This window comes from Notechis scutatus, chromosome 14 (assembly GCF_049901735.1).
Source record: "Notechis scutatus isolate UNSWTSFEM ecotype Mainland chromosome 14, rNotScu1.2, whole genome shotgun sequence".
In the NCBI taxonomy this organism is placed as follows: Eukaryota; Metazoa; Chordata; class Lepidosauria; order Squamata; family Elapidae; genus Notechis; species Notechis scutatus.
Genome location: NC_142022.1, coordinates 2138143 through 2160840, shown reverse-complemented (window position 1 = coordinate 2160840; position 22698 = coordinate 2138143). Strand labels below are relative to the sequence as shown.

General features: G+C 44.1%; 2 protein-coding genes across 2 annotated transcripts in view; one reads left to right on the top strand and one right to left on the bottom strand.

Moving 5' to 3' along the window:
* Positions 1 to 1398: 1398 nt before the first annotated feature.
* Positions 1399 to 8621, bottom strand: KLHDC9 (kelch domain containing 9). The gene is made up of 4 exons (XM_026687559.2): positions 8075 to 8621; positions 6505 to 6673; positions 3379 to 3577; positions 1399 to 1779 (listed from the first exon to the last, which is right to left on the bottom strand). Exons 1-4 carry the CDS (start codon positions 8581 to 8583, stop codon positions 1613 to 1615), a joined length of 1044 nt encoding a protein of 347 aa, XP_026543344.1. The 5' UTR covers positions 8584 to 8621; the 3' UTR covers positions 1399 to 1612.
* Positions 8622 to 13664: 5043 nt separating this feature from the next.
* Positions 13665 to 22698, top strand: part of LOC113425407 (V-type proton ATPase catalytic subunit A-like) — a 33446-nt gene continuing 24412 nt past the window's right edge. The window contains exons 1-6 of the mRNA XM_087943588.1: positions 13665 to 13888; positions 15474 to 15579; positions 16463 to 16600; positions 19021 to 19149; positions 20188 to 20402; positions 21457 to 21594. Coding sequence (XP_087799714.1) covers positions 16519 to 16600; positions 19021 to 19149; positions 20188 to 20402; positions 21457 to 21594 — 564 coding nt within the window. The 5' untranslated portion in view covers positions 13665 to 13888; positions 15474 to 15579; positions 16463 to 16518. The remainder of the gene's footprint in view (positions 13889 to 15473; positions 15580 to 16462; positions 16601 to 19020; positions 19150 to 20187; positions 20403 to 21456; positions 21595 to 22698) is intronic.

The window sequence follows — 22698 nt, the reverse complement described above, 5'->3', positions numbered from 1 at the left end:
GAATTTTGATCACGTGACTAGGAGAATGCTACAATGGTTGTAAGTGTGAAAAATGGTCCTAAGTCACTTTTTTCAGGGCCATTGTAACTGATCATTAAATGAATGTTGAGGACAACCTGTATGTGGTTGATCTGATCAAACCTTTAATGCAAGGGTCTTGTGATGACCCAGCATATGGCACAAAGGCAACACAGATAATAACCCTTTAATGGGTCCCACTTTGCCCCCAATGCTCAGGTTACCTCCTGACTGGAGAAAAACTCCTAGGAACAGCCTTTGACCTCAGAAAATTAAGTCCAAAACATGAACAACACAAACTGTAACTTAAAGTCCAAACAAGCTAAACTGATGTAATTAGTTTGGCAGGGCAGGAGCAAGAATTCCAGACGTGAAGGCACGGCAAAACTCATGGTTGGGAAGACGCCAGGAACACATAAGCCATGACGATAACAGATAAATTAACGATTGCTCCCAACAGCCTGCTGCACGCAGCCTGCCTCTCATCAAATCTTTTCCCAGCTGTGGCTAATGAAGGGAATCAGGGCCCTTTCCTCCCCTGTAAGCCACACAATCCACATTGCTCCCTTCTCCGTTCCTCCCTGCATGCCCTAGGATGAAGAGGGGGTGGGCCTGGTACTTCCTCTGAACTCCCTCTCCCTTGTTCTACCTCTTCCCTGCTCTGCCCAGCTGGACTTTGCCCTTCTCCAACCTCCTCCACAGCCAATGGAGCCACACTCCTACTCCCTGTCAGCTGCTCGTCTTCCTCCTCGGATTCAGACTCTTGACGGGCATGACAGGTCTTCAAACTTGGCAACTTTAAGACTTGTGGACTTCAACTCCCAGAATTCCTGAGCTAACATGACTGGAGGAGGAGGAATTCTGGAAGTTGAAGTCCGTAAGTCTTAAAGTTGCCAAGTTTGAAGACCCCTCCTTTAATGGGACCAGAATTGTTAATAAATAAGTAGAAGATTCCACTTTTTGCAATAGTGGCGAATATCTATAGCTCGGATGTAGGATCAAGGTGAAGGTTCATTCTCTGAGCTTGTTGGATTCTGAGCGTTTCTTTACCGGGCAAGGTCACAACGTCTTCAGCGGAGTTTACACCACACTGGCATCCCCATCCGCTGAAGATGTTACCTCGCCTGGTAATGAAACGTTCAGAATCCAACCCACAAGCATGAAGAAGGAACCTCCACTTAAAAAAAAAAAAAAAGATTTTGTTTTAAACCAGAGGTCCCCAAACTTGGCAACTTTAAGACTTGTGGACTTCAACCCCCAGAATTCTCCAGCTAGCTATCAGATCAAAACCAGACTTCTTCTGGGAAAGGTTGCAACAACGGGGGAAGTCAACATTTATTTGCAAACTGGGCAAAAGTTTTATTCATAAACAGGGAACACATCTCAGATTTAAGGAGGTGACTTCTTGCTGGCGTTTTCAGTGTACGTCGGATTGTTTGTTTCTGTGCCTCAAGAGCTGGCGTCTTTCTGACATGCTTGGGTGCATTTACTCCATCTAAGTGGGCCGACTCTCCACAGCCAAAAAGAAACTTTTTCCAGGAGTGGTGGAAGAAGCATTTGGCAGTCTCCTTTGGCGAGGCAAAACCCTTGAATTTCATGGCAAGATCCTTAAACTGCAGATCTCTGGGCAAGGGGTCTTCCCATCGGCGCCAAACCCACCCACCAGGTACAGCTTGTCGTTCCAGAGGCACGTTCGGTGGCCGTATCTCTTCTGCGCGTGGGTTGAAGAAGGAAAGCGGAACCAGTTGGCTGGCGACGCCCCTGCAAGAGTGAAACACATTCTCCTAAATCCTCGATGTAACGACCATTTGCTTAGCAATTGTTCAAAATTACAACAGCCCGAGCCGGCCTTCGCACTTAGCAATTGTTGCAGCGTTCCCCTCACTGACATGACTGCTGTGAAAGACCCAAAGGGGCGTGGCACAAAGGCAACACAGTCAAATAATCAAGAGTCCCTTTGTTATCTCCAAATTTGCCCGCAATGTCCAGGTTACCTTTGGCTGGAGAAAAACTCTCCCAGGAACAGCGTTTAACTGTAGAAAATTCAGTCCAAAACAAGGTACATATAAACCAATTAAAAATCCAAACAAATCAAGCTGAAGTAATTAGCTTGACAGGGCAGGAGAAGGAATTTCAGACTTGAAAGCACAGTGAAACTCACACAGTTGGGAAGATGGTGTTTGATTTCATTGTACAAGGTACAATGACAATAAAGTAAACTAAAGTAAACTAAGATGCCAGGAACACAGATAAGCCACAACAATACAAGATAAATTCATGTTTGCTCCCAACAACTTACTGTGCTCAAACTCCCTTTTTAAACACTGTGTTCCCAACTGCAGCTAATGAAGGGAATCAAGGCCCTTTCCTCCCCCGTAAGCCATGCAACTCGTGTTGCTCCCTTCTCTGTTCTTCCCTGCGTGCCCTAGGATGAAGAGCCGGGTGGTGGCCTGAGTCTTTCTCCAAACTCCCTCTCCCTTGCTCTACCTCTCTCCTGCTCTGCCCAGCCGGACTTTGCCCTTCCCCAGTTTCCTCCACAGCCAAGGAAGCTACACTCCCACTCCCTGTCAGCTGTTCAGCTTCCCCCTCTGAGTCAGATTCCAACAGGGGCATGACAATTGCAAGTCACGCACTTGGCAACTATTGTGCATTTATCCTAAGCCGAGGACCCCTTGGCAAATGCAGGGTTCCAATCTCGGATGGCCAGGCTGCTAATTGCAATTTCCTGAGTTGAAGTGAGCTCTTTGGAATTCCCATTTTCTTGCAACCGGGTACTGGTAAGGTGGACAGGGCAAGTGGCGTGGCAGAAAACGGAGAAAACCTACTTGTGGTCTGTCAATCCAGGGGTGGGATTCTACCGGTTCGAACCGGTTCTATAGAACCGGTTGTTATGATTCTGCGCAGTTCAGAGAACTGGCAAATCGTGCCCCTGGTTGGCCCCTCCCCTCCTTGCCTAGTCCTTATCATGCATGCCTGGCATTGCTCACTGCGTTCTTCCCTGCCCAGTTTTTTTTCCTTCCCGATCATCAGCTGTTCCTGTTATCAGCTATGCCAGGGTTCACCTTGCTGCCTTACTGCTTCGCCCAGGAGGTTTCCCTGAGGCCCAGAAGGTCCAAAAATGGGGGTGGGGCTGCTGCAAAAGAAGAAGCCACTCCCAGCCAATCACATGGCCACACCCACAGAACCAGTTGCTACAAAATTTGAATCCCACCCCTGTGTCAATCCCACAAGTTTTTCCAAACTGGACCACTTTTAAGACTTGTGGACTTTCACTGCCAGCCAGCATTGAAGTCCTCAAGCTTTTAAAGTTTGGAGGCCTCCGGGATGGAGGAAGAGAGCAGATTTTGGAAGAACTCTTACTGGCGTCGTAGATGTAAAGATCGTTGCAGATGGCATCCCGGCCTCTCGCCAGGGTCTCTCCCCCAAAGATGACCGCAAAGGGCGCAACCACCGTGCAGGAATGGTGCCGTAGGCCTTTGGGGCCCTGCTGGGACCCCTTTTCAGTGCCCACCAAGCGAGAGAGCTGCTCCGTCAGCTCCGAGGCCTGGGTGGACTCTACCTGTGGGAGGAAAGGCAGAGACGGTTTGGCTTGGCTTGGCCGGACCTTAAGAACGCTGCCCCCTTTTAAGATAGCGCTAGATTTGGCGAAATGGGAAAACTTACAGCTGTCATTAATAGGGAGAATATCAACAATCAAGATGAATATATTACCCAGAATTTTATATTTGTTCCAAACAATTCCAATTAGGTTTGGGAAAGACTACTTTGAAGATTTAAATAAAATTGTGCTGAAATATATATGGCAAGGTAAGAAAGCGAGAATAAAGTTAAAACTTTTGCAAGGTGCTAGAATAAGACGAGGATTTGGTTTGCCTATTTGGGAGTTGTATTACCAAGCTACAAATTTGATGTGGGTTAAGGAATGGATAACATTAAGAAATACTAGATTGTTGACATTAGAAGGACATGATCTGTTGTTGGGGTGGCATGCTTTTCTATGGTATAAAGGAACAGGGATATTTTAGAAGACATTATATACAGGAGTCTCTGTGGTTAAACTGGGAGAAGATTAAAAGACAATGTTATTTGAAAATTCCAGTCTGGCTATCGACTATTGAAGCATTTTCTTATCCTATAACATACAAAAAGGAACAAACAGTTAGATATGGTGAAATATTGAATGAAAAGGGTGAACTTAAATCTATGCAAAAACTAGAGGAACAAGGTATAAAGATGAATTGGTTTTCATATGCGCAAATACATTCAAGGTATGATAAAGATTCTAAAACAGAAGGTTTCTATGATAAACTGACTGACTTAGATAAGATTTTGACAGGTACTGATGAAAAGGTGATTAAAAAATTGTATGGATATTTATTAGAAATTAAACTAGAAGAAGAACAAGTTAAAGAAACTATGATTGCTTGGGGGAAAATTTTTGGATATGGGATTGAACTAGAGAAATGGCAAAAATTGTGGTCTCAAAATTATAAAATGACAATGTCAACAGCATATAAAGAAAATTTGTATAAGATGTTTTACAGGTGGCATTTTTCCCCAACAAGAATAGCAAGAATGTTCAAGAATAAATCCAAAAAATGTTGGAAATGTCATCAGATACCTGGCTCATATTACCATATGTGGTGGACTTGTGCGGATGCTAAAAAATACTGGACTAAAATCCACACGTGGTTGGAAAAAATGACAAAAAAACCATATAGATTTGAAACCAGAGATATTTTTATTGGGAATTTTACCTGAAATATATAGTAAAGACTTGAAATACCTGATTGTAAATGTATTAATAGCGGCTAGGATTGCATTTGCTAAAAACTGGAAAAATGAGAAAATACCATCACAGGAGGAAATCATTAAGAAAATATTGGAATGTGCTGAAATGAGTAGATTGACATTTGAAATTAGAGAACAAGAGGATAAACAATTTTATAAAATTTGGGATCTATTCTATCAATGGTTAGACAATAAAATATAGTAATAAAATATGTAGACTTTTAGAAAATAATAAATATATAAAGATGTATTCTTTTCTTATTATATCTACAAAATGATTCTAGGATAGGTCTGGGATGATAATATGAATTGACATAAAACAAATTAAGTAAAATATGATCGTTTTGTAAAACATGAATGAATAAAAGTATAGTCAAATGATTGATTAATAATGATATTAATGTATTTAATATTTGATTGAAAATACGAGATTATATACAATGGAATTATAATTGAAGACTATGAAATGGAAGCACAAAACAATTTGTAAACCAACCAGCACACTGTATGAACACATAGGGAAGATGACTTGATGTTTTTCTGTTTTGTTTGTTTATGTTTGTTTTAAAAACCAATAAAAAATTTTTTTAAAAAAAGAATGCTGCCCCTTTTGATTGACTTCCCTTGAACCAATTTAACTTTATTATGCATACATGCAGCTGTGAGCCCTGCTGCCCTGGAGAATCCTTGGAATTGGAGTCCATCTTCAAGCGCCAAGGTTGAGAAACATTGCCCTTAGAGCCCGGGTTAGCATGCTAAAAATATTGCTGACCATCCTTGATCTCTCGTGAATTTTGGAGGAGCCCTATGGATTTCCTCCTTACTAGCAAGATTTTTAGTGGAGGTCATATAGCAATAGCAATAGACTTAATATACTGCTCCATAGTGCTTTTACAGTCCTCTCTAAGGGGTTTTACAGAGTCAGCCTCTTACCCACCTCGGAAGGACGGAAGGCTGAGTCAACCGTGAGCCTGGTGAGATTTGAACTGTTGGCAGTGGGCAGAGTTAGCCTGCAATACTGCATTCTAATCACCAGGAAGGAGGGAGGGAGGAAAGGAGGGAGAAAGAAAGGAAGGAAGAAAGGAAGGAAGGAATAGCACTTAGACTTATATCCCGCTTCACAGTGCTTTCCAGCCCTCTCTAAGCGGTTTACAGAGTCAGCCTTTTGCCCCCAACAATCTGGGTCCTCATTTTACCCACCTTGGAAGGACGGAAGGCTGAGTCAACCTTCAGCCTGGTGGGATTTGAACTGCCAAATTGTAGGCAGCTGGTTGCAGAAGTAGCTTGCAGTACTGCACTCTGACCACTGCGCCACCACAGCTCCTGTTTCATATCCTTCTCACAATTTAGACCCCCTGCTCATCCAACAGCTCAGTGCACCCCCTTCTGCTTTCTGAATTACTGTGTAATTCAGAATACTTTCTGAGTAATACTTTCTGAATTCCTGTCCTGTAAGAGGATAGGAAAGGTGGCAAGGGACAGAGAACCCCCCCACCCTAGCCTAGGCGGACCCTAAGGGGTGGGAACCATTTCCACTGGGGTCTTGGCTTTCCCAGTCTTTGTCCGGAATGACATAGGGTCTCCTGCTTGAGCAGGGGGCTGGACTAGAAGACCTCCAAGGTCCCTTCCGACTCTGTTATTCTGTGTTCTTTTGAGCTACCAGTCCTGTAGTCCACGAACTGGCATATGACTCACGTGGAGCTTTCCTTTGCTCCAATGTCCGGCCACATCGCACTCTGCAGAATCGCGCCCTCCAAAGACCAAGAGTTTGTAGCCGCTGCTCTTTCCGAGTGGGCCATAATCCTGTAGCAGCATGGCGGAGTGGCCAGCTCTGGAAGCTGTCCGTGATTCCTCTTCTTTGTACCTTGGAGGAAGAAGAAAGGAAGGAAGGAAGGAAGGAAGGAAGGAAGGAAGGAAGGAAGGAAGGAAGGAAGGAAGGAAGGAAGGAAGGAAGGAAGGAAGGAAGGAAGGAAGGAAGGAAGGAAGGAAGGAAGGAAGGAAGGAAGGAACAGGGAGAAGGAGGAAGAGAGGAGGGAGGAGGAGGAGGAGGAGGAGAAGGAGGAAGAAGAAAGAGGAGGAAAGAACAGGGAGAAGAAGGAAGAAGAAGGAAGAGAAGGGAGGAAGAAGAGGAGAACAGGGAGAAAAGAGGAGGAGGAAGGAAGAGGAAGGAGAGGACAGGAGGAAGAAGGAGGAAGAGGAGGAGGAGGAGGAGGAGGAGAGGAAGAGAAGGAGAAGAAGAGGAGGAAGAGAAGGAAGGAGGAGAGGGAGAAGGAGGAGGAGGAGGAGGAGGAGAAGGAGGAAGAAGAGGGGAGAAGAAGAAGGAGGAAGAGAAGGAAGGAGGAGGAGAAGGAGGAAGAAGAAGAAGAACAGGGAGAAGAAGAAGGAGGAAGAGAAGGAAGGAGGAGAGGGAGAAGGAGAAGGAGGAAGAGAAGGAAGGAGGAGAGGGAGAAGGAGGAAGAGAAGGAAGGAGGAGGAGGAGGAGAAGGAGGAAGAAGAAGAAGAACAGGGAGAAGAAGGAGGAAGAGAAGGAAGGAGGAGAGAGAGGAGAAGGCAAAGATTTTGATTTTCAGTGGATCAGGTTGTTCTGCCTGCTTTTAAAATACCATTTTTGGTTCTGCTAAGAATAAGCTTTGACACAAACATAAGTGTCCTTTAAACAATGCAACATGCGAACGTATCATCTACAATTGCATAATCGCATTCACATTTTGTGTTCCTTATCTACTGATACCCTTAGCTTGTGCTCAATCAAAACGCACAATGTCTTTCCAAGTGCATTGTATGCAGTGGCTTGCTTTGGTTTACCACGTTGAGAAACACTGTCATACATCAGGGGTGTCAACTCAAGGCCCGCAGGCTGAATCCGGCCTGCAGAGAACTTAGATCAGGAAGGAAGGAAGGAAGGAAGGAAGGAAGGAAGGAAGGAAGGAAGGAAGGAAGGAAGGAAGGAAGTTTATAATGAGAGGGAGGGAGGTCTGAGGCAGGGCAAGCTGGCTGAGGAATTCTGGGAGTTGAAGTCCACAAGTCTTAAAAGTTGCTAAGGTTCGAGACCCCTGGTCTGAGGGAAGTCCTGCCTTAGAACTTGGCCACTGCAGGTGCCCCCAACATGAGTGACATTGAGCTGGCCACCTACCCCCTACCCCCTACCCCCAAGGTCAAGCACAACCCTGATGCGTCCCTCCATGAAATCAAGTTTGACACCCCGCCATAGATGAACCAAGCCCTCATCTCCATTGGCCATGCCAGGCACTGAGTGGGACCTTACCAGTAGGTCTTGCTGCTCAGCTGCAGGCGCAACGTGAAGATGCTGGCATAACGCCGCTGGGTGCGCAGGCCGCCTTCCCGGCCCACCACAAGCAACTCATGCTCCGTCAGCTTGGTGCAAGTATGGCTGCTTAGCCCCACGGGGGTCTCGGATGTCCTGGCTGACCAGCCTTCCCACTGCTTCTGCTCCACATCGAAACTGCAGACGTCGGAGACCCTGCGGGATCCATCCCACCCACCCACCACACACAGCCAGCGGTCGCCCAGCACCACCGCCTCGTGGTGACTGCGGCGGTAGCCATGTTCCGGAGCCAGCGGGCGCACTGCCTGGGCGGCCGGGTCGAAGGCCACCACGTCTCCCAGGGGCAGCTCCTGAGTGTCCTGGGTTTTCAGGCCGCCAAAGAGCAGGAGCTTTCCTTGCACCACATTGCAGGAATGGAAGCCCCGAGCCGAGAGGTCACTGCGGACCACCGGCTCCCATTCCCAGCGGCTTCCACCTGAGGCGGACATTTCGGTCTTCTTCAAGGGATTTGGGACTAGGCCAGATGAAATCTGGAGAGGATGAGATGGAAAATGGGCGTCATTCAGGAAAGCCCAGGAATTCTGGCACAAAATTCAAAGTTGGTTAGAAGAAATGGAAATGTAGCGGAAATTTTGAGTAGTTTGGAGAACCCATGGCAAATACCACCTCTGACTGGCCCCGCCAACCCAATCTATTCTCTGCCTCCCGAATCCCAGCTGATCAGCTGGCTCTTCTTTTGTAGCCCAGGGTTGCCATCTGGCCGTTTTTCCGGCCAAATTCGAGAAATCTGGCCGTATTTCTATCTGCTTGGCCGTGAAAAAATGATGTCTCCGGCCAAATTTATTTATTTGGCCGGAAATTTGGCCGTACGAAAGTTGCTTGGCCGTGAAATCGGCCAGATGGCAACCCAGCCGCTCTCCTTCCCTCGCGCATGCGCGTCACCATGAGCAAAAAATAATTTGCCCGAATTTGGCCGTATTTTGACTTGAGTTTGGCCGCAGAGCCAAACTGCGATCTGGCAAGAACGGAGCTGAAAAGCAGGGTAATGGGGTGGGGAGAGAATGGGAATTTTACAGTATCCTTCCCTGGAGTGGGGAGGGAACGGAGACTTTACCATATCCTTCCCCTGCCACGCCCATTAAGTCACGCTGACCAAGCCACACCACGCCCATCAAGCCACGCATACATAACCAGTAGTAAAAAAATTGGAATCCCACCACTGGAACTAATATGTATCTCATAATACATGTGATCATAGCAGCAAGATTAGTTTATGCTCAAAAGTGGAAAGTTAAGGAAATTCCCGACGAAACCGAGATAAACTTAAAAGATATGGACATGCGCCAAAATGAATAAACTAACATTGGAAATAAAAAAATAAGGACGAGACTGAATGCTATAAAATATGAGACAAATTTTACCAACGGTGGGGAGAAAGGAAGGAATTAAAATTAAAATAAGATAAGGATGTTAAGGTAGTAGATTAGAAATATGGAAAATTGTTGTAATGTATAAATGTTTTTATCATGTAAATTTGTATTATATGCTATCCACCATAGCTACGTATGACAAATAGGTTTGTCAGGACAATTTCACCACGTTCATTGTTTTTAATGTTTTTGTTCAATACAACATTTAAAAAAGAAAATAAAAGAAAATGGGTGTCACTCAGGAGTTCTGGTACAAAATTTGGACATGGTTAGAGGGAATGATGGGGCTAAAAATCTGTTGCAAACCAGAGATTATTCTTACTGGGAATGATGGAAGAGAAAATAAGCAAAGCTGATACCTATTTAATTATACATGTAACCACGGCAGCAAGAATGATATTCGCCCAAAAATTGGAAAGCAAGTGAAATTCCTAATGAGGGTGTTATGATTGATATTACAATGCACCGAAATGGATAGGTTGACATTAGAATTGAAGGTCCAAGATGAATCAGAATACCGCAAAATATGGAATAAATTTTTACTTCTGGAGGGACATGAAAGGGAGTTCATAAAATTGAAATAAGAACCTAAGGCGAAATAGGGAAGAGGTGAAGGACCTTATAATTGAGGAATAATGAGAAAGATTTTAAAAAACTACAAAGATTAAATGTATATAGGTAAACAAATGTATATAATTGTACATAATTGTACATTGTTTATTTTTCTAAATGCAAAATGTACTGACAGAAATGTATGTCAAAGAAGACCACCATGTTCAATGCTTTTAATGCTTATACTCAATAAAATTTATTAATTGAAAAAAGAAAGAAAGAAAGAAAGAAAGAAAGAAAGAAAGAAAGAAAGAAAGAAAGAAAGAAAGAAAGAGAAAGAAAGAAAGAAAAAGAAAGAAAATGGGTGCCACCATATTGGAGCACAACAGCAAACTTCCATTAGAAGGGCAGAGTCAGATCCCTGTATCTGCCATTCTTCAATGGAAGAAGAAGGTGATACAACTAATCCTTTTTGATGTAACCTGTATTATCCTAATTCTTGTATTGAATCTGTATAATTTGCACACGATATACAACTGGGGGACTGGAGCCCAGAGGCCTGGAAACTTGTCACCTCTTGGAGAGATAGCAATCCTGGGAAACTTTTCTCAACTACATTCCCAGAAAAAATAAAGGGGGGGAGGGGGTTGCTTCTTTGTACTGATGAAATCCACACCAGACTAATCGGGGTGAGGGGTGGGTGGGGGGGTTCTAACTCCCTTTATCTAAACTGCATGCCTGGAGGGATATCAGACCCTGCTTTGAACATCGCCTGGATCTTTTTCCTTTTCAATAAAGAATTCCTTTTGAAATACTCAGTTTTCAAAAGTTCATTCTTATCGTCTGAAGGGGAGAGAGTCTGAGCCTTACAAGTAGCAAGCTTTGGGATAATATATAATAATAGAGTTGGAAGAGACCTTGGAGGTCTTCTAGTCCACCCCTTGCCCAAGCCTGACAGGAAACATTCACATCAAAATGTTTGTAACCCTGAAGTAACCCTGTTTGTAACTAAAGTATGGTGGATTACTATGGCAGGAGAATGTCTTAACAAATTCTAATGAAAGATAGATCCACATCTTGTTTTAAGCCATGGTTTGTGGACTAAACTGTAATTGGCTGGATTCTCACATCCTGGTTAGGGTGACCAGATATCCTTTGTTATAAAGGACAGTCTTTTCTTTCACAAAGTTATTCTTTATGTTGATTTCTTTTTCAAAAATGAACTTTTGTTCCCCCGTTTTTGCTCATTCAATTTTTACCGTGCAGATTCTGAACAACGCACGATCTTTCACAATATAAATTTTACATTGTAAAATTTCACCTTTTTTACAATGCGCAACCTTTTACCTTCATGTGAAAAATAAGAAACCGTTTCCTCTTTTTAAAATAAATTCCCCTGCTCTGTTCAATTTCAGATATTTTTTATTCAAATTCACCTTTCTGTAGTTTTTCTTCTTTTTTTCTTTAAGATTGTATTCAATTTCAAAGAATAAAAAAAAAAAAGATGAAAATACAAAAAGTTTTCTCACTCTGGAATTTCCCTTTGCAAACCCATCTGTAAACATCCACAATATATGTATATATTTAATCCTATCCTCTTTCAGATTTGCTCCTTCCCACCCCACCCAAATCAGTACTTTATTTCCACCACCCACCCACCCACCCTAAAAAATAGAGTCACCATATCCATACTAAACCAGGCAACGTAATTTTAACACATGATATCTTAATTAAAACAAGGGATGAAGTGGGTTGGAGGGATGCAATAGCTAATTTGCAGAACTGGCAAGCCAAAATAAAACCATTGCTGTGCTTTGGGAATATTGCCAGGAAAAAAATATCATCTATTGATTGCAACAATCATGTTTTCTAGCTAAAAATTAAGGGAGGGGGGAAAAAAGCAGCCATCCTCTATAGAAAATGTTGCTTCGGGTATAAGGGGGAGGAAAAACCCCTGCAAAAATAAATTCTTGCTCAGGGCAAAGTGGTGCCAAGTGGGCTGGGACAAGTGTGCCAAGGCCCCATGTGCATACACGCTTGCTTCCCCGTGCCACCCCCCCCCCCCCATGCAGGAAGAGGCGTCCCTGGAAGTGTGCATGTGGGTCTGGCAGCTTCCCCACCTTTGCAAGCTGCCCCGAGGCCTACCTTGTCATAGAGATCCCTCCCTGCAGTGATGCAGAGCTTGGTTGCTAGGCAACCGCAGCCCAGCCCAGACAAGGCAGGCAATGGAGGCCCCGGGCTGGGTGGGGCAGGCTGCAATGATTGGGAGGAGGGCCACGTTGTGCCCCCAAATCTTTGCTTTTAGGGGGTGTGGTGGACCTCAGACCCCCTCCCCTCCCAGGCACAGGGGCTGTGGAGCATGGGCTTTGCAGTACGAGGGGCACAACTGCTTTAATGCCCACTGTAGATCACTGGCAAAAATAGCCATGCAGGGAGACAACAAGCTGATGGAGTGGGAGGAGGAGCACCCCATCTCTCAATGATCTGGGAGACTCTGAGCATGTGCAGAGTGGCTTTCCAGACTGGAGGCCTCCCAAGACAGTATGCCCTGTTTTTGGAGTCCTCTTTGTTTTTGTTTTCATTTATTTTTTTCCCTGGAAATGCTAAGGATTTATTTTGAGCCCTTTTCTCTCCCCCCCCCCCCATGGAAAACAGTCCCTGCTCAGTGTGGTTAGGGAGCCTCCGTGTAAAATGTGTTGGTATTCCAGTTGTGGGTGTGCAGGAGCAGAGAGGGGTACTGGTCCTGTGTCTCTGAGCATGTGGGGAGGTTTTTCCCGCTCTCATATTTTTGCTTTGAGGCACAAATGACAGCAGTGTTTTTCAGCTTCAGCAGCTCTAAGATGGGCGGACTTCAACTCCCAGAATTCTGGGAGCTGAAATCCGCCCATCTTAAAGCATGTTGACTGGGGAATCCTGGGAGTTGACATCCATACAATTAAATCATGCTGAGTGGAGAATTCTGGGAATTGAAATCCATGCAATTAAATCATGCTGAACTGGGGGATTCTGGGAGTTGAAATGCACACAATTAAATCATGCTGAGTATGGGAGCTGAAGTCCATACAATTAAATCATGCTGAGTGGGGAATTATGGGAATTGAAATCCATGCAATTAAATCATGCTGAATGGGGAATTCTGGGAGCTGAAATCCACCTGTCTTAAAGCATGTTGACTGGAGGATTCTGGGAGTTGAAATACATACAATTAAATCATGCTGAGTGGGGAATTCTGGGAATTGAAATCCATACAATTAAATCATGCTGACTGGGGGATTTATTTATTTATTTTATTTATTTATTTGATTTGCCAATTGTTTACAAGATAATAAGTATAAATGTATACATAGTTGTGAATACATGAAATGGTTATCATACAAGAAAAATAAAAGAATAGGAGAAACAATAGGACAGGGACGGTGGCACGTTGGTGCGCTTATGCACGCCCCTAATTCAGGGAGTTGAAATGCACACAATTAAATCATGCTGACTATGGGAGCTGAAGTCCATACAATTAAATCGTGCTGAGTGGGGAATTCTGGGAATTGAAATCCATGCAATTAAATCATGCTGACTGGGGAATTCTGGGAGCTGAAGTCCACCCACCTTAGAGTTGCCAAGCTTTGAAACACTGAAAGTAAAGCAGAAGTGGGAAATCTGTTGACTGTGATCCTCTTGGTAGATTTACATTAAACAAATCATAGAGATATCAGAATGCAAAATATTAAAACTTCCTCTCCTTGTCTCTTCTAGAGTGTGATATGCCAATCAAATCCTGAGTCGTTGCAAAGCGAGGATCTCATTTCCCCCTGTGGTTTGTATCCTAATCATCTGCTCCTCATTTATTATTTTTCCATGCTTTTACAAAATAGGCAAATGCACAAATATGCAAAGCCGCCCAAGGCTCAGAAACCAGCTTTTTTCTTTCATCCTGTGGCTAAAATGGCTTCATGCCAGCTGAATCACAAAAAATAATAATAATATCCCGTTCGTAAGTAAGAAAAAACTGGATTTGTTTGCTCTAATACAGTCTCCATAAACAGTGGAGATTTAAGAGTCACCTTGAACAGACAATCTCTGCCAAACGTGACCCCCTCCTGCCTTACAATACCAGAAAAAGCTGCTTCTGGCTGAAATCATTCCTCCCCCCCACCATGTTTTATTGAAGTGTGTTGTAGAATAAAATACAAATGCAAACAGAACTTCAGCAAATTAAATGAGAGAAAGAAAAGTGCAGAGAGATAAAAAGAATGAAAACAAAATACTGGCCTCTGATTTTTTTCAGTGCAGTAGAATAAGAAAAGAATGACAGCCTAAACCTTTTGCTCTACATTTCTAAACATTTCAAGCCATTTAGATTCACTGAATCAGTGGAAGGAACCTTGGAGGTCATTTGTCCAACCCCTTCCCAAGGCAGGGGATCTCATACAAACCTGGTCAAATGGTGGTCCAGTCTATTTTTGAAAACCTCCAGTGATTTCTATAACAACAAAATCATTCTAATCTTAAAGAGAAGAACTTCTCCAGTTTTGTTTTGCACTTGGACTTTTTCTTTGAAACTGGAAAAAAAAAATGAAATATTAGCTTTTGAAGATTAGAAGGAATAACCTTGATCAGATTCTCGTATGTACATCGTGTCGTGGCAATCCAGTCGGTTATTAGATTAAGGTGCAGGATCTTGTGTGAGCCCCAAAATAAATTAATTTTTTTACTGGGTCCAGCAAGCTGGGAGGAAGAGATTGGACAGCCGTTTGTCTGGAAGGGTCTAGAATTCTGCTGCTCTACATGAGGGTTAGACTATTTTTATTTTTTATTTATTTTTGTCAATTGCTTACAAGATAATAGGTATAAGTAAAAAAAACATAGTTATGAATGCATGGATACATATAAGAAAAATAAAAGAAATAAATAAAAGAAACAATAGGACAGGGACCGTAGGCCCTACAGGCCTCTTAGGAAAGGGGTGAGGTCAATAGTAGACAGTCTAAAGGTTAAAGTTTTGGGGGTTTGGGGAAGAAACCACCTCCAAAGTCCCTTTCAACTCTTTTATTCTGCATTCTGCTTAACCAAACCTCTCCTTTGCTTGAAATACCTGCATGCAGAAATGTTAGTTTTCTTTCACAAACAGGTGTAGGGAAAAGCTCCTTAAAGGGGAGAATTTGAAGGTCAGGGTTTCTGCTGCGGTGAAGTATGTCACAGGAGGCCAGGTTGTTGACACTACACACACACACACACACACACACACACAGGGAGTGGTTTTCTGTTGCCCAGAAAGCTTGTCTGTGTCTCTCTCTCTTCCAGTGCCCTCCAGCCCCTTCCAGATCCTGGGTGCCTGCTCAGGTCAGAACTGGCTTGGAGGGATCGGCAAGTCCCTTACTCCAAGTTTACTCTTCCATCAGAACCCCTCTGTTCCTGCTGAAGACATCCTACTTGCCCGCTGGAAGAAAGGGAAGCATACACCGAGTGGTGGTACCAACTCCTAGAAAAATTTCCACCTTCCCAATGGTAAGATGACCTTGACTTGAGAAGGCAAAGCTGGGCTGGAAGAAAAGCAAACTTTAATGGGCATTATTCTGTATAATTCCATTTGTTATGCACTCACAAGACTCAGGGTGATGTACTCTGTCCAGTTTGGTCCCCACAATAAAAAAACGATGTGGAGACCCCTGGAAAGAGTGCAGAGAAGAGCAACAAAGATGATTTAGGGGACTGGAGGCTCAAACATATGAAGAGTGGTTGCAGGAATCTAGTATGTCTATTTTAGTGAAAAGAGGGACCAGGGGTGACATGATAGCAGTATTCCAATATTTGTCACAAAGAAGATGGGGACAAATTATTCTCTAAAGCACCAGAAAGCAAGACAAGAAACAACAGATGGAAACTAATCAAGGAGAGAAGCAACCTGGAACTAAGAGAAACTTCCTGACAGTTAGACTTTCAAGAAGAGACTGGATTGCTATTTGTCAGAAATGATGTAGGGTCTCCTGCTTGGGCGGGGGGTTGGGGGTTGGACTAGATGACCTACAAGGTCCCTTCCAACTTTGTTAATCTGTAAGAACAATTAATCAGTGAATTAAACCTCCAGAAATTGTGAGTGCTCCCTTGTTGGAATATTTTCAAAACTTTACCGGACGACCATTTGACTGGGAGTGGTATAAGTTCTCCTGCCTTGAGCAAAGGGTTGGACTAGAAAGCCTCTGAGTTTCCTCACCTTCTGAGGCTCAGAAGCTCCAAAACTTGGCCACCCAAATCACAAACTAGGAGTCCTTCAGGGGGGTTGCTCCCTTCACCGAAAGAAGAATGAGAAGGGTTTTTTCTTTTTCTTTTAAAGTCCTGTTTTTATTGCTTTATTTTATGTCTGCTGGGTTTTTCTCCCTCTCTGATACAGAGTTTGCGGTAGCCATAGAAGTGGGATCCGGCTGCCTTAACTGACCTACAGGAGCGATGGATTTCTCCGAGCTTCCCAAGATCGGGGATGCGGAAAAGGAGAGTGAATTGGGGTTTGTCCATGGCGTCTCTGGGCCTGGTAGGTTGGCTGAGAATCGAAGAAGCTAAAGTACCCCTTTTAACTACCTGCAGAGGGAAAACGGGGAATGAGAATGAGGAATGAATAGGACTTGGGGTGACATGATAGCTGTTTTCCGGTGCTTGAGGGGCTGTCACGGAGAAGAGGGATGCAAATCAAGATCAAGGGAGGTACTAATCCCACTGTGTAAAGCCTTAGTAAGGCCACACCTAGAGTACTGCATCCAGTTTTGGTCACCACACTATAAAAAGGGATGTTGACACTCCGGAAAGAGTGCAGAGAAGAGCAACCAGGATGATGAGGGGACTGGAGGCTCAAACATAAAATGAACAGCTGCAGGAACTGGGCCTGGCTAGTCTAGGGAAGAGAAGGACCAGGGGAGACAGGAGAGCAGCCTTCTAATATTTGAGGGACTGCCCCAGAGAGGAGGAAGGGGGTCAAGCTATTCTCCAAGGCACCTGAAGGCCAGACAAGGAATAATAGATGGAAACTGAACAAGGAGAAATTCAACCTAGAAATAAGGAGGAATTTCCTGACAGGGAGAACAATCAACCAACGGAACAGAAGTTGCCTTCGGAAGTTGTGGGAGCTTCATCCCTTGAGGCTTTCAAGAAGAGACTGGACTGCCATTTGTCAGAAATGATGTAGGGTCTCCTGCTTGTGGGGTGGGGGGTTGGATTAGATGACCTCCAAGGTCTCTTCCAACTCTGTTAATCTGTAATCTCTATTCTGAAAAGCAGCTGAGAGCAAGACCAGAAACACTGGAAGGAAATTTGAGTGGTCTTTGAGCTTGGCTGTTTTCTGGTCCTGCCCTCAGGTGAGTTTGGATGTTTCGTGACCCAACTAGGTAACATCATCAGTGCTAGAAGGGAGTGTGGCTGGAGGAGGAGGAGGAGGAAGACTGTGGGGCCCTTGGTGCTCTCTTAACTTTGGTGGTTCTTGAAGACTAGGTAACATCATCAGTGCTAGTCCATTATGTTATCTAGCTTGGGTCTGCAAGAAAACCACCAAGTCTCCCTGTCAGTTTGGGTGCTGGGCTGCCCACCTTCAGTTTAAAAAGATCAAATCTATAATCCAAAAAACTATATATAAGAATACTATATTAAGAGGGTTTTGGAGAAATTGAGATGAGATATAAATCTAACAGACACTTGTGGTGGTGGTGGTGGGGGGGGACAGAGATTCCATACAAGGATAATGCTCTTTGCATGAATGTTTATTTATTTATTGGAATTTGTCAAACAAAAATGAGAACAAGAATCTCTCTCTCTCTCTATATATATATATATATATATCTAAGCAAAATACAACTCACGCATCATCACAAAATCTCCAGAACCATAAAGACAAAAACTTGAAATTTGGCACGTAGGTTCCTCTTGGCTTCTAGGTGCTCACTAAGAAAGGATTTTTCTAAATGACCATCAGAGCATTTAGAGTATTTCCTATATTACTATTATTAACACACTCTGATGCTAAGGAGTTCTACTCCCCCTCCCCACCTGAAAAGAAATCTCTTCCAAATGCAAAACACAAGCAGCGGAGAGGAGTTTCAGTTTCGGTTTTAGTTTCACAGCACCAAGCAGCTTTAGTACAGAACAGTTGAGCTAAGCCACGCCCAGGCTCCTTGCTGTCTCCTTGCTCACATAGCAAATATGAGTCAGTTTCCAAACAGCCCCCAACTCTCTCACACGCTGATAGGATGCTAGCCAGATGAACACCAATGGATGCTGGTAGGCCGAGGCAGAATTTTCTTTTCCACCAAAAAAACTAAGCCAGACCACATAGTTTCATAGCGAAGCATGGACATCGAGCTAGTAAGAGAATAAAAATACAATGACAGGGATGGTAGGCACATTGGTGCACTTATGCACACCCCCTCTACTGACCCCTTAAGTATGATGTAAGGTTAACGAAAGACAATTTGTGACTGAAACTGTGAAAATTTATAGCTGAGACCACTGAATCAGGTAGGGCAGTGGGTTTGACAACTCTATTACAGAAATCCATATTTTTATGATTTGTCTGAGAATGTCTGAGAATAGCTGAGATTCTTTATGTATTTTTAAAAATAAAATTAAGGATGTCACTATACTACCTTGGACCTTTAACCTGTTTAAAATAAAAACTTGGGCACAACTTCTCAAGCATGGTTGGGGTAGTATCACTAAGAGGCTGCTAATTTATTGCTGGGGTGTTCAGAAGTCAGCCTGATGAAGGAAGGAGGCTGAAATTGAAATGTAGATAATTCCTATTTTGATGCTGGCTAAACTCTGTGTTTCTCAACCGTGGCCGCTTGAAGAAACACTGGTAAGATTATCCTGTCTCCAATAGACTATTTTCTCTTCTGCAGCTTAGTCAAGCATCTTATTTTCTCTGCTAAAATACCTTTTTTTGAAAAAAAACAAATTTCCCAACAGTGGTGATTGCCTGCAAGATGGCGGGTGCAGCGATGTATGAGCTGGTCCGTGTTGGCCATTTTGAGTTGGTAGGCGAGATAATCCGGCTGGATGGAGATCAGGCCACCATCCAGGTGTACGAGGAGACCTGTATCCTTCTGGGGGAAGTCTCGTTTTCCTTGTCCAATGTTGTTAACTCTTCATTTCCGGGATCCCCCCCTCCGTGCAGTAGGTAGAATTATAGGTGAGGTTTTCAAGAGTTCATTTTATGACATGCCGGCCAGGAGCCACTTATTCCAAAGAGAATTGTATATTAACGTTTATGACAAGATGAAATAGAAAGAGAAGCAGAGGGTGATCAGATGCCAACAGATAACTTGATAATCCAGAAGGTCTACGATTGCGCTGAAATGGATAAACTTACACAAAAATTAAAAGAAAAGGAAGACTCAAAATATACAGTTTGGGAAAACTGGTATAATTGGATAGAAGATAGAAACCAGCGAGTAAATAGATAAGGAAGGGAAAATATAAAGAGGTTATAATAGGAGTATTAACCAGATGCATGAAATAACTATTAGAAGATTGTTTGATAAGAACGCACCGTCTAAGTAATTAGAAATATATATGTTTTATGTTTATTGGTTATGTTTTTTCTTTGGTTTCATTTTTAACTAAATGTTTTGTACTCTGTGATATATCTTTTAATGTTTAATAAAGTTTATTTTTAAAAATTTAAAAAAAATGAAAGAGAAACAGAGGTCAAGAAAGATGGGGGATAACCAAAGGTAAAGGTGCAAAGAAAAGAAAACCAAGTTCTGACTTGTGATTTTTTTTTCAGCACAAGTAGAACACAGGAAAAGTTACAACCTTTTGGCGTTAAATTTCTAGTAAATTTAAACCATTTCTATCACAGCCAAGTCAATCTAGTTGTCAAAACATAATTCAAAAGTTCAAGAAAAATGGAAACCCTCATGCACCTCAGCTTTCTGCTCTTGCTTGACAAGACAATCTCCGTAGACGGGTTAAGCCAGGATTAAACCAGGATCAATCCAGGATTAAGCCAGGATTAAGCCAGGATGTGGCCTTCCCCTCCCCAAAATGTCTCCTTTCCCTACCAGAGACTCTACCATCCTTCTCTTTTGTCCTTGCTGTGCACCCTTCTTTTTTCCTGAGCCGTCCCTGTAGCGGGAGTCTGTGTAGGGGACCCCGTGTTGCGAACGGGGAAGCCGCTCTCCGTGGTTCTTGGACCTGGGATCATGGGCTCCATCTTTGACGGGATCCAGCGCCCCCTGAAGGACATCACCGAGATTACCAAGAGCATCTACATTCCCCGGGGCATCAACATCTCCGCTTTATCCCGAGACCTGAAGTGGGACTTTAAGCCGAGTTCCAACATCCGGGTAAGAGACAATCAGCTGCTCAGGGAAGAGTCATTTGAGATCCAGAGGTGGTATTCAGCCGGTTCTGACCAGTTCTGGAGAAACTGGTAGTGGTAATTTTGAAGAGTTTGGAGAACCGGCTGTTCTGACCAAGGCTTCCTGAGATACCAACAAACACACATAAAATCCAAACCCCTTTTATTTTAGTTCAATGGCTGTGGTTTATCCTCATTCACAGCCCCAAATGAGTTTTAAACCGGTTATAATTAGTCCCAGGGACGTCTGCCAAAATTCCTCGGGAGATGTCTGATAAGAACGCACCTTTATCTGACTTGAAGTGCTGCCAACGACTAAAGTCCCAATTAGTCTTTCCAAAACCAAACAGAGAACAAATTCACCACGGAGCTTTCAGGTTCCAAACCGACCAGAGCGAACAACATTGCTTCCTGCAAAGATTTTCCTACCTTTGCACTTCCCTTTATACCTCATGGGAGGGGCCAATCACCTCCAAGCCTTACTCCTGAGTCGCCCCTTTTGTCTTAGCTGCTCTCGCCTTCTGGCAGCTCTGCGCATACGCACACTGGGAACAGGCTCCCCTTGTTCCTCGGCCTCGCTGCTGTCAGATTCTGGAGGCTCCGGTGTCAGCACATAACTCCCAGATGGCCCTGGCCTCATCTCTGCATCAGACGCAGGACCCTCGTCCGAGTCCTCCCCAGACTCCCAGACTGGTCCCCATTCTTCCCCACTGTCCGATTCTTCTGCCATCTGCAAAGGCTGCCGGTGAACTACAATACCGGCAAATGCCATCTCTCACTGTCCCCGCCCCCATCGATTCTCCGCCTCCCAAGTCCCAGCTGATTGGTTGGGTCTTCTTCTGGACGGTAGAGCAAAGCGGGGGTCTCCAACTTTGGCCCCTTTAAGACTTGTGGACTTCAACTCCCGGAGTTTCCCAGAGCAAAGCTGCCTGAGGAATTCTGGGAGTTGAAGTCCACCAGTCTTAAAATGGCCACGGTTGGAGACCCCTGCTCCAGAGCACCAAAAGGGTTTTTAAAGCAGCATTCCTTTTCGTTTTAAGGTTGGGAGCCATTTAACCGGAGGGGACATTTATGGGGCGGTTCATGAAAATTCCCTCATCAAGCATCTGATCATGGTGCCCCCCCGAAGCCGTGGCACCGTCACCCACGTGGCCCCAGCTGGGAGCTACGACATTTCGGTAAGTGGTCTCTCTCTGCAGAGTGATCGTTCGGCCCCAGCTGGAAAGAACAGGAGGAGAACAGATTAACAGAGTTGGAAGGGACCTTGGAGGTCAACTAGTCCAACCCCCCCCCCCCAAGCAGGAGACCCTACTCCACCATTTCTGACAGAGGAAGAGATCTGAATTGCCAGCAAACAGGGCTCTGATAGGATCGCTTTTGATGCTGCAGTGGTTGTTCAGAGTGTTGCAGTGTAAATTCAGCGCCAGAAAAGTAGAGGCGGATGCTTCATTGAACTTCTTTATAAATGCATAAAAGTAAATTTTACAATGCCAGTTGTAGATTTATCCTAGAATATAACAGAGCGGGAAGGGACCCTGGAGGTCATCTAGTCCAACCCTCTGCTTGAGCAGGAGAGCCTATTCCAAATATTTGCCTCTACCTAGGATCAAACTCACAGCCTCCTGATTGTGAAAGCGAGAGCTCCACCTCTAGGCCACCGCCCTGGATAATTGCTCCAGTGTGGAGCAAACTCCAACAGAAGCAGACATGTTACAGGTTCAGAACAGCAACTCGGGAGCTCAGAAACAGACCTCCGTTTCGCTTTAGTTCAGCAAGCAAGTTAGTTTTTCTTTCACTATTAGAGCTGAGCCCAGAAGAGAGATAAACCAGGCCCAGATTCTCTCAGCCCCTCAGCTCAGCTCTCATTGGCTGACCTTGTGACTAAGCTCTATTCCCGTTCATGAATCTACTCCGACAGTGGTCAGATCACACTTGGAATACTGTGTCCAGTTCTGGCTACCATGATACAAAACAGATACTGATACTCTGGAAAGAGTGCAGAGAAGAGCAACAAAGAGGATTAGCGGGCTGGAGGCTAAAACATACAATGAACAGTTGCAGGAACTGGGTATGGCTAATCTAGTGAAAAGAAGGACCGGGGGGGGACATGGTAGCGATCTTCCAGTATTTGAGGTGCTGCCACAAAGAAGAGGGGGGTCAAATTGTTCTCCAAAGCACCTGAAGGCAGGACAAGAAACAATGGATGGAAACTAATCAAAGAGAGAAGCAACCTGGAATTCAGGAGAAACTTCCTAACAGTGAGGACAATTAACCAGTGGAAC

What these genes read in the sequence shown, in the direction of transcription:
- KLHDC9 (XM_026687559.2), bottom strand. Translation starts at nt 8,583, where the DNA reads ATGTCCGCCTCAGGTGGAAGCCGCTGGGAATGGGAGCCGGTGGTCCGC. An exon ending in GGAGCAAAGGAAAGCTCCAC is followed by an intron (nt 3,578 to 6,504) that starts GTGAGTCATATG and finishes TTCCTCCCACAG; the next exon opens with GTAGAGTCCACCCAGGCCTC. An exon ending in TCTTTACATCTACGACGCCA is followed by an intron (nt 1,780 to 3,378) that starts GTAAGAGTTCTT and finishes TCACTCTTGCAG; the next exon opens with GGGCGTCGCCAGCCAACTGG.